Below are 12,056 nucleotides of genomic sequence, written 5' to 3'. Positions count from 1 at the left end.
AAAAAACACATTCCCTCTTTTTGTGATTTGTCAATCACTCAGTCAGACGTATTGATATTCATGTGTTGCAATGTGATTGTGTGTTTGTATAAACAGGGTTTTGCTCAGAGTCTGTTTAAGAGGATGTCCCATCGTAGCACCATTCCTGGCTGTGGAGTCACATTCGAGATCGTCTCCAACATCCCTGGGGTGAGGCTTGACTCTTTTAAACGCTGACGTTATTAATCAGGACAATGAAAGAAAAAAATATACTTTTTGTTGTTGTTTAACTCAGTGCTATTCTATCATTGTGTTCCAATTGAATGAGTTGAACATTTTCTTTTTCTCTGGAAAATATTGGTGGTTCATTTTGGTCTGAATTATTTCCTGATTATTATTAATAATAATAATAATAATTATTATGTTAAGCTACGCAGCAGGAAATACAGTAAAGTGATTAAAATCAGCCCCATCTTTACCAGAGCTCTGCATTATTCAACAAAACATTAATAGATTACTAACCATTCTGCATAATGACTGCTTTTACATTATGATGCCTATACTTTAGTAATTTGGGGACTTTTACTTGTAACAGTGTATTTTTGACATTGTGGTATTGCTATTAAAATCTGAGTGCTTGTTCCACCACTGATGTGCCTGCCCACAGGACATCCAGGGTCCAGAAGACAGAGAGATGCTGGCGAGGTTAGCAGCCAGCGCTGAGGACGGAGGAGACTCAGCAGACAGCGAGGCAGCCATAGAGAAATACCTCCGTAGTGTCCTGGCTGTGGAGAACATCCTCACCCTGGACAGACTCAGACAGGTGCTGTAAACCAGTGGTTGTCATACTTTTTCATTTCAAGGACGCCCCCGGTTTGGTATGCATTAGGCCACGGACCCCCATTATTCTGAGAGTGTACAAATGGAAATGAATGGACTTTTTTCAATTCAAACTTCAATAATTTAGCTGGAACCCCCTTTAAGGACCCCTAGGTGTCCCCGGACCCCACTTTGAGTACCAGTGCTGTAAACACACATTATGTCACACATACTATTATATATGTTATAGTCTTTCAAATTAAATCATAGTTGATTTGATTAATTGCAGAACAAAATGTACTTTATTACTCCTTCCTCCATATTTTGATAAACGATACAGAACAGAACTAGTGTCATTACATTCACAGCTTCGGCTGTATATTGTACATGAACATACGTAGACCATTTTTAGACTTTGCGTTAGTTTACATTTTGTCCAAAGTTATTAGACTGTCATAAGTAATGGACTCATTGGACTTTCCTGGACTTTTCCTATGTTATTCCTAAATCAATCATTTCTTCAGAGACTATTTTCAGTTAGACTTTTCAAATCAGCTTAATTTGACAAGAAATAAGAAGAACACAATTATATTATGCGTATTGGATTGCCTATCTCAAGCAAGTTCCAATAGATTTTCATACCAAACTGAATTGAATAGAATCCAATGGGAAATGGTCATCAGTAATGTCAAATACACTGTGAGTCATAGTCAATGGGCTAAACATACCAGACCACCGGTATGGCCCTTTAAGTTAACTCTGATTTGTGTGTGTGTGTGTGTGTGTGTGTGTGTGTGTGTGTGTGTGTGTGTGTGTGTGTGTGTGTGTGTGTGTGTGTGTGTGTGTGTGTGTGTGTGTGTGTGTGTGTGTGTGTGTGTGTGTGTGTGTGTGTGTGTGTGTGTGTGTGTGTGTGTGTGTGTGTTTGTTTAGGAGGTGGCAGTGAAGGAGCAATTGGTCAAAGCGAGGATCCCCAGGCGTTGCCTCAGCTCTCCTAATGTCCACAGGGTAAGTCTAAACCAGTTCAATGCAAGTAGGAAAAAAAAATGTCAAGTCCAATGTCATAAGAGTCGAGTGTCTCCAAATCAAATCACAGGTTATTGTTGACTTATTGTAAGTTGGATTCAAGTACAAGTCCTGGTCTCTGGAGAACTACTGTGTACACTACAGCTAACCCCCAACATAAGAAGTTCTAAATTAACATTCAAAACAACTCTTATGTGTTACATTTTCCAGTGGTCTTGACAAAGGTTTATTTTCATCTAACCATAATGTGCAGACTCAAGGGGGGCGCATGCTACCATTTTCGGTGATCACCCTCTCACCGCGATGGTTTGAAAACTACAACATGACGTCACTGAGCCGCGGTGATAAGTGACTCACCGCTCACCCCAACACATCTCTGTTTTTACTAACCGACATCGCCGGACTATGAGTGCCTAATATCATAATCACCTTTTTAGGGGAAAACGTTTCCACCTAAAAGGTGAAAGGGTGATAACCTAAAATGGTAGCATGCAGCTGCCTTTAGTTAACCATTCACCACCACTAACCAGGGAATGTGATGGCTTTGTTTTTATTACTGCTTGAAGTGTTTCCTTTCCCTTGTTATTAACCAGTCTTCCTAACATTAACTTGTGCCATTAACGTCCTCTAACCGCACCCCCAGCTATCAGCCAGCAGTCTAGATCTAAGCTCTTCTAGTCACAGGCTGAGTGACTTCAAGGTGAGAACACTTAGATATAAAGCATGTCTCTACTATTATGTGCATTCATGTCTGTCTGTCTGTCTGTCTATCTGTCCGTCCATCCATCCATCCATCCATCCATACGCACTAATGCTCCAACTTCACATTCATTCTATATTTCTAGTCTTACTTTTTTAGGATGAGACATTATATTCTGTGTTTTTCTGCGTGCAGGGCTGGGAGAGCAACCTGGACTTGTCTATAGTGTCTCCAGTGTCCAGACGTACACTGCCCAGTTCAGTGTCCCAGAACCTGCACCCTGAAACAGGTTTAAAAAAAAAAAAAAAAAAAAAAAACATTGCATGAACCTTCCTGAGGCTCCTTGCTTCGACCTTGAATTCTCCTTCCCTTTTTACTGTCCCCAGTGATGATGACTCAGATTTTATACTTGGTGACAAACTGCATCTGTCCTTCTACTTGTTACTATCATGCAGAATTATCTCTGGATCTGCTTTGCTAAACGTGCTTAATTTCTGCCTGTATGTTTTCATGTCTTTTCCTTGTTTGTCTGGATACCTCCTTCTCTTCTTCCTGCTTTGCCCTAAACCCATGATTTCTTCCTCCTGCTGTTCCACACCTCCTGTTTCTTCTTCTTCTTTTGGTTCCTCCTCTTCCTCCTGAATTACCTTTCTCTTCCATCCCTCTATTTCTGGACTCTTGTCCTCCCCTCCTCTCTTCTCCTCCATCGCCTCGTCCTCTGTCCATCCCATAAGTGCGTTCAGGCTTTGCTGCATCTTATCTCTCTCCAGTGAAGGCCATGCCCAAGCTACTGAAATCCCTGTTTCCTGTTGGCAAGGAGGACAGGAGAGACCAGACACCTGTCCACCAGCAGGTACTAGGGGGTCCACAGAGTTACTACAGGGGGTCCGCCAAATCTTTGTGTGATGGGGAACATTGGCCGAAAATAGCAAATCTACAAGCTCACAACGCCTCGCGCTGCGACGTGTTGTGAGCTTGCAGATCGGCTATTTTCAGAGAGTTGGTGTAGAGGGGGAAAAAAGCAGACCAAGTACAGAGCCAACGGTCAGGTTGACTAAATATTGAGTGTTTAAAAGGTCTGAAAATTCACATTAGCATGAATACAACATATTAATAGAAAATATAATGTGTGTCAAAAGAGTCTATAAAGCTATCTATGAAATCACTGAAAATGTTTTTATCTGCAACACTATTTTATACAATATGTATTGGGGGTCCCTGCTTCATCTCTCTCTCAGCTAAGGGGTCCTTGGCCTGAAAAACATTGAAGACCGCTGTTTTAGGCTGTTTGAGAAACAAAACACCTCAAATAGGTCAAATATATAAGACCACCGTTTTGCTGATGACTATGGGAAGCTCCTCTCTGTTAACTTACTACAGTGCCATGTGACAACCTCCATATTTTGGAGTCTATAGTCCTTCGGATGTAACCTTTAGATAAGTGTAATTCAAACAAAACGTATTATCTATTTAACCCATTCAATCCGGGAACACATCTGTGTCATTTTAGATTTGAGTATAACCATTATTTTATACTTTGGCTATTCAAAAATAGCAGATATACAAGATACAAAGTGCGAATGCCGCGCTTTGAGGCCGCCACGCTTTTTGGTGGGCGGACAAATACATATCATTTTGGGGGTCCTTGACATGAAAAAGTTTGAGGACCACTGATATATATCAACATAAGTTTTTCAGAAAACTGATTTAGAAGACATTTGTAGATTGCGTTCCCAGATTGAATGGGTTAAAAAAAAAAGAAATAAGAAAATGCCAGTGTGTGTTGTGACATCACCCTTGGCAGTGTCCATCTTTATGCACCAGGCTGTGTTGGATTGCAGGTGTCCTGTGCTGAGCCCAAAAGGGAGACAGTAGCTATGCTTGACCTACTATCTATGGGTAGCCCTGCGGTCCATGTAGGTCCTGCTGCTCAAAGGAACTGTACAATATGACCTTTTAATCACACCGCTTGATTTCACAAACACAATCTGAAGATGGAAGCATGAAAACCCCTGGCTGAATGTGATGATGCATGATGATGACAAATCAATCACAAGGATCAAGTCGCTGATTGTTAATCAAAGAACATTTGACCTCCTTTATCCCTCTTAATCTACTTTGTCAGTATATCAGATTTGGCCTTTTTCAGCCTCTTGTGTTTAAGCACTACTCTGAACATAATAACAGTCCTATTTAGAAATGTTCATATTTAAAAAGTAGAAACTGATAACAAAACGACAATGTAAACAATCAGTTAAACATTATGAAATAAGTTGGGGAGGGATTGTTATCTGAGCTTATCACTAGTTCCCTGTGAGGCCTGATAAAAACCAGGGTACTGCCATTGATCAACTTGATGTACAATATCCATCTCTCTTTCATTTCTAGAGACCTTTTTGTCTTTCACCCTGGAACAAAATATTTTGAGATGGGGGTCGGCGGCCAAATACATATCATTTTGGGGGTCCTTCACATGAAAATGTTTGAGCACCACTGATATAGCAAGATACGTTTTTCAGAAACCTGCTAGGATTTAGAAGACATTTGTAGATGCTTTCCTGGATTGAATGGGTTAAAATAGTTGATATTTACATTAGACTCAACTTCTTACTGTATTCCCTTCCTCTCTCAGAGTTTGCCTCGCATCATGGTCCAGTCTGCCAGTGTTGAAGAGGGCATGAACACACAACCGCAGCCAGTAAGTCAGTGGAAATAGAGTCAAAGTCTTAGATTGTAGATTTGTGTGCAACTGACAGGGTGGGACGGTCCTGTGATATGACATTTAGATAATTTTTCCATTTAACCACTAATGATATTTTAGACTCCATCATTACCAGCTATTTTGTTTTTAAGATTAGACTCCGTCCTCCTGTTACTTCATGCTGAATCCGTCAAATAACTTTTCTAATTATTCAGTAACCTTACACGCTCTCTGTAGTCATCAAAACCACTGTTTGTAAGAGTCAGCATTCTGTATCTGGCAACATTTCAGACGTATTCAGCGCTGCACTCTGTCTCATAGGTTGGGTTATTTGACTTAATATATACTGTATTTGATTTATCTTGAAATCAAAGGGCCTTGGAGTTATTCTTTTGAAATTCAGCTGTAATACAGCTAGGTCTGCAACTATCTATTATTTTCTCAGCGATTATTCTATCGATTATGTTTTCCATTTTTTATATACAACAAATTGACGTGATTAACAAATTAATGAATAAAATGTAATTTTGTCCAATCTGTATGGTAGAGTATGTTAATACAATATAACTTTGAATAGCTTAAAACAATTGGGGTGGTTGTATTTTGTCTCCCTGCTCTTCTATTGAGACATTTAGATTGTGTCAAAGGTCATGTCTCACCTAGACACAGGATCAGAATTTTGATCTGATGGTCAAGATTAAATGTATCCCCTTAGTAAACAGGCAGGCTCTATTAGCTCAATGGTAAGAATATCAGCACTTGTGCAGGACACCGGGTTTAAATCCGGAGTAGAAGAGGAAAAAGGAAAGTTACATAGTGCTGCTTTAAGCCCTATTTTATACTTTTTTTTATACCCCCAAAATGTATTGATTACTTTAACTTTAACAATTAACTGGTGCACCCCTAACCCTAGACAGCCCACATCTACAGTACCGATGCACCTTGAGAAATGCTCCTACTACTAGATTCAGCACATGGTAGCTCTTCCAGTCACTAACAAGGTCCCCCCCACCCCCACTCCAGGTTCCCATGGAGGAAATCGTCTTTCAGGAGGTTGAATCAGAGAGCCCCAGGTGTGTGCCCGTCCCGCCGCCAATCATCCCAGAGACGGAAGTCTACACCCCTAGCCCAGTGAGCGAGGCATCGAGTGGGTACATATCCACCAGCGTTTCCACGGCAACGCTGTCCGACATGTACACGCTGAGCTGGGACCTCCCTCCAGTGACCAGTAACAGATCAGAGGGCTTTGAGGCAGTGCTCGGTGAAGACGCTCAGGACACTGAAGCCACAAGCGAAATCCCCTCCCATCTCTCCATCGCCACAGAAGAGGAGTCTGTGCCTGCTGATCAATCAGAGTCTCAGAAGTCATCACCTGTTATGAATGACAAAGAGGCTGCGGAGAGGACAGACCCACTCCTAACAGAACAACCTCCTCCATCTGAACCACACTTGGCAGAACCAAGCTCCGCTCTGTCAGACTCAGGCAGCGAAGTAGCCGAACCACAGACCCAGCTTTCCAGTACATCACAAGAACACCTGAATCCGGACCAGTTAATGAACAAAATATACACAGAGGATAATCCGTCCACATCTGATCAACAGGACCTGGTTCAGTCTGTATCGGTTGAGTCGGCAGAACTAGAAGAACAACCCAGCCATGGTGTGGCATCAGAACTAGCTGGCTCGATCAAACAAGAGTCAGAATCAATAGCTCACGAGTCTGATTCAGAACAATTATGCAATACAGAAGTCCATAAAGAGACATTAATAGTTCTAGAGCAGGAGTCAGAACCACCAGTTCCAACTGAATCAGCATCAACAGACTCAAAACCACAAGTCCCTCAGACAGAACTGGAGCAGGCTGAAACTGAAACGAGTGGATTGGAAGCAACACTACTCCCAGGCCATCTGGAAATTGAAGCAGGTTCAAGTCAGTTGAAAACACCTGTAAACCTTCCACCACAACAAGACCAACCATCAAAACAAACAGAACCGTCAGCCCGGCAAGACTTGGACACCTTGTGTGATCCAGGCTTGGCCCAGACCACAGCTGTGGCCCTGATTCTGTCCGAAGACCCGGCTGCTACCCCTGTCTTGTCTGTAGATTCTCCTCCAGAAGAGCCAGAACCGGCCCAGTCCCTCCAAGTAACTCCTCCCTCTCCAGAACCATCTACTGCCAACGCTTCAGCCCAAAATGTTACCTGCGCCCCAGTTTCAATCTCAACCCCAATCCCAACCCCAGCTACAGATACAGTCCCACCTCAAACCACTGCCTCTGTCCCTGCCCGCATCAGTGCACCTTTAACCCCATTTAAGCCAGCAGCGAGTCCCTTCAAGATCCAGAAGGTGAAGTCGTCCGACCTCAAGTCCTTCCATCGCATCATGGGCGAAGACGGCGAGGAGAAGCAAGAGCTGATGGGTAGGGCCAGCAGCCTGGGTGTGGGCCTCAACGTACCTGACCCAATGGAGAGGCTGGAAATCATCTCCGACTCTGAGGACGGAGGAGGCGGAGCCGCTTCGACTGTCATTCCTGATTGGTTGAAGGAAGGGGAGTTTGTGACCGTGGGAGCCAATAAGAGTGGCATCGTGCGTTATGTGGGACCTACGGACTTTGCAGAGGGCATCTGGGTAGGAGTGGAACTGGAGGTACCAGCAGGTGAGCAACATGGTGCTTCATCCTCTCCACTCTGACAGATTTTCTTTTGAATGACTTTGAATTGCCCTTTTACATGATCCAATCTCATCTTCACTAACATATTTTGCATAACCATATCTCTGTTAATAAACAAATGAATCAATGAAATACATTTATTTTTCTCATCTAGTAATTGTTATGGTAGTCATTTTGGTAACCTGTTGCATTAATTGGTCCTGCTTTGATCTTATTACCTGTCCTGTGCCATGTCATTGTTTTCTCTACAGGAAAGAATGATGGGTCTGTAGGCGGCAAGCATTACTTCCACTGTAACCCTGGTTACGGGGTGCTGGTGAAGCCTGATAGGGTTACCCGGGGCGGAGTCAAACGCCGCCGTCAGCAGCAACAGAAACGCCATACCGTCAACCTATCAGGATCCAGCCCAAACCTAGCAGCTCTCACGGCATTGGCCAAGGGGGAGGGGGGCGTGGCATCCAGCCGCAATAAGGGAGAGAACCGGAAGTCTTGGAACAACTGAAGCATGTCTCCTCATCACCCTCTCAGTACAGACTAAAGGGTAAATTACTCTGTGCCCACTCAGCTGTCATTCATACACCTCCGCAGGGTGATTAAGTCTCTTGGAGACTCATTGTTTGATGAATTTCAGCTTGTGCCAGCTTAACTGAATATAAAGAAGGTCTGAATTGTTTGAACTAAGTATAGGTATAGGAAGCCACCCCTTCCCCGTTTCTATAAGGACAATTACATGCCTAACCTAAACAAGAAACATTCTGGAACACAATTTAAACATGATTTATCACATTAAAAAAATATTTCACGGTCTGGAGAAAGAAAATGACTTGTTTCCCATTATATAACATGTTATGATGGTTGTCTCAATTTGGTATTGAATTTTACATTTGGGAAAATACAAAAATGTATTTGGCTTTGGCTCGGCCACCTGAGACAAATGGGATAAACCACACTTAGCACCACCAGTGTAAACAAAGCCTTTATTGTGGTATTGTATACTGACAAAGAATTGCGATGTATTACTGTGTTGCTGCTCTTGATTTCAACACTGTCACTGACTTGTGCATAAATATTTTTTGACATAGCTTAAAAATATGTGAGCTACTTAGGGGTTTCATTTGATTTATCTTCTAAGCCTCAAACGCTGACACCTCAACTGTACATCATTTTACAATTATCTGAAATGTATATCAGCAGATGTTTTTGCACCGGTGTGAAGTGCAAGTATTAAGTCTGAAAGTGCGCAACACCCACCCAGCTGTCATTCACATGGTTGTTTTGAACTGGATGATGGTGATTATATTCTTGTGCCTTGAAATATCATGGCTGTTCTTGTGCCTTTGTAGTATAAAGCCTGCGTTGCACGCTGTGTCACACACTGAAAATACCAGAGCTACAAGCTCACAACGAATCGTGCTGCGACGTGTTGTGAGCTTATAGATTGGCTATTTTTGGTAAGAGACACTAACACGCAACTAAGTATAAATCACCCGTAACAGTTCATTGTGCTGGTAATGTACATTGAACTACATGTGCGTGAACTGGTCCCGGGGCAGATGTTTGGAGGTATAAATATATGTTTATCTGCTGCTGTTTTGGAAACATACTATTGCACTCTCTTTTGTGCTAAGATATTTACCAATTGTAAGGTTAGTAAGGGGACTTCTGCATTTTTTTAGATAATGAATTGCAGTTCTACAGAGTGGTGTGTACTTTGGATAAGGGCTATTGTTTTATCTATGTGATTAGGATAATTGGGGGCTTTTGGGTTTGGATAGTACAATAGCATTGATGTTAATTTATGTCTAGCACATACTTTTTTTATACTTCAAGTTGATTGATTTGACTGCCTGAATGTTTATTTATTTTAAGATGGAGACAGAATATTGTTAATGAAATGAAGAAAAGGAAATTCATCTGTTTTATATGAATTATGTTGTTTAATAAACAGAATGTGAACCATGCGCCTGGATCCTTGTAAGTAAGCTAGTTGGCTAGAATTGATTTTGTGTTATACACTAAGCTATTGATTTAGTATGAGAAATCAATTCTATGTCTAGGTTTCCATATGGGAAGACTGGGGAAGGGATCTTGGAATGTTACGTATCACATATATTATTAAAGAGATTAGATTAATTAATTTTATGCTGTGTTGTGTTCAGTGGCTGAGAAATGGACACCAGCCTCCTGTCTACATTGGTTTGAAGGTATAATATGCATATTTAGTACATGGGGTCTTAACTTTTCCATGTTGCATGAAAAACAGTAAATAGTACCATTACTATATAGAGTGTTCAGTAACAGTGGTCTCTGTCCACATCTCTCTCCAGTGCTCTAGTAAGCAGAACATGTTTAGGTTGGGATACTATACCAATGGATTTTATAAATTAAAATTCAAGCCTATATTGGAATATATTGGAAAATACATGGATTTCATAGTTGTTTTACTTATAAACGTAAGTTAAAATAATGTATGACACAAGTCACATGATGATCGTTGGGTGCATGGGTAGGATATGTGATTTATTATGATTATATGTGTCACCTTAGCCATCGCCACTGAATGGGATTCGTTTTATTTGTATTATACAATGTTTGAAGTGGGCTACTGTAACTCCATCTCACATTATGTAGTTACGTTGATTGTCCACCAGGTTGTGCAAAAGCTACATTTCTGCAAAATGTGTTGACAAATGACAATGGATCATAAAGCCTTAAAGGGTTAGTTCAGATTTTTTTAGTATTTTCTGTAGGAAATACTTACCATTAATGTAGTGGTTGCAAAGGTATTAATTGATTGCCCGAGTCCCGTGGTCAGAGTTATGGTCCGTTTCTGATAAATATGAATGTAGTTCCGGTAGATTAGTAGATTTGGTGGGGGCCGCTCAGTAAAAATAAATACATTTAAAAAACTAGCGTCATTTGTATTGTTGACCTATTTCTACCATATAGAGCAGGTTTCGTTCAATTTCGACCCCTCTGTCACATGGTACTATTTTTTGTGTCATATATTTTGTCCGTGAGTAGGCTGCCGCGGCGCAGTGATTCTGGACACAAACATTAGTACCATGTGACAGAGGGGTCGAAATTGAACGAAACCTGTTCGTTCTCTATATGGTAGAAATAGGTCAACAATACAAATGACGTTAGTTTTTTTAATTTATTTATTTTTAATGAGCGGCCCCCACCCAATCTACTAATCTACCGGAACTACTTCATATTTATCAGAAACGGACCATAACTCTGACCACGGGACTCGGGCAATCAATTAATACCTTTGCAACCACTACATTAATGGTAAGTATTTCCTACATGAAATACTAAAAAAATCTGAACTAACCCTTTAATGTTGTACAGAGAACATTCTTCTATGCCTATATTAGCCGAGAGTTGGGTAGAGAATTAATATCGTATAGCCTATTGCTTTAAACAGCGTCTTGGACAAAGTAGCCTAATCATGCTTATCAAGCCACACCTGAACTTGATTGGAGAACTGGATCCTATAAGTAAAGCCTGATAAAAGTGTCAAACTCCCAAAATCCACCAGAATACTGGAAATTACATCTACTCTGTTAAAAATGTACTGGGGGGGGGGGGGACCCCAGCGTGGTCAAGAGCCCCCCCCCCCCGGAAATAAATCTCCTGTTATCGGACGGTCTGAGGTTGGCAGGTATGTACATTACCCAGACATATACTGTATATATTTCGGCCATTTTAAAATACCTGATCTGCAAGCTGGAGCAAGAGGATACACTTTTGAATGGCTTTTATCTCGGATACTCCTACTTAAACTGGTTTGTCAATGTGCAGAGGGTCGACTCGTTTTAAGTAACACAAATGCTGTTTAGACTGGTAGTGTATTAAAGTTACTCAAAACGCCACTTATTTAGTTAGGCCCAGTCTAAACATTTGAGTTGGAGGCAAGGCAACTTTGACTTATTCTTACTACACATTTTAGGCCCTAATGCATGATAAAACTATACAGGACTATTATCCACATCTAGACAAAGATAGATGTTTGTATATTTGTATATATGTAAATATATTTTAATAGCCCATATGGCTGAGAAACATTGGGTCTAGCCATGCAGCTATACTGGATAATGAATTTCTTCCCCAGGGCAGACACTCATCCAGTACAGGAGGGACTGTTTGATGCCAGGATC

The 12,056-nt window shown here is 41.3% G+C and overlaps 1 protein-coding gene across 7 annotated transcripts in view; it reads left to right on the top strand.

The window, feature by feature from the left end:
* Nucleotides 1-9,854, top strand: part of LOC311062584 (kinesin-like protein KIF13B) — a 40,793-nt gene extending 30,939 nt beyond the window's left edge. For 4 of the 7 annotated variants that reach the window (XM_084081723.1, XM_084081726.1, XM_084081725.1 and 1 more), the window contains 9 exons: nt 97-189; nt 647-802; nt 1,729-1,803; nt 2,465-2,521; nt 2,717-2,810; nt 3,256-3,374; nt 5,154-5,219; nt 6,246-7,878; nt 8,145-9,854. In XM_084081723.1, the coding sequence (XP_083937849.1) occupies nt 97-189; nt 647-802; nt 1,729-1,803; nt 2,465-2,521; nt 2,717-2,810; nt 3,256-3,374; nt 5,154-5,219; nt 6,246-7,878; nt 8,145-8,395 (2,544 nt within the window). In that variant the 3' untranslated portion in view covers nt 8,396-9,854. The remainder of the gene's footprint in view (nt 1-96; nt 190-646; nt 803-1,728; nt 1,804-2,464; nt 2,522-2,716; nt 2,811-3,255; nt 3,375-5,153; nt 5,220-6,245; nt 7,879-8,144) is intronic. The other 3 variants (XM_084081727.1, XM_084081729.1, XM_084081728.1) reach the window with 3 other exon arrangements.
* Nucleotides 9,855-12,056: the final 2,202 nt, after the last annotated feature.

This window comes from Gymnoscopelus microlampas (assembly GCF_963454915.1).
Source record: "Gymnoscopelus microlampas genome assembly, chromosome: 16".
NCBI lineage: Eukaryota > Metazoa > Chordata > Actinopteri > Myctophiformes > Myctophidae > Gymnoscopelus > Gymnoscopelus microlampas.
This window is presented reverse-complemented; position numbering and strand designations above follow the sequence as displayed.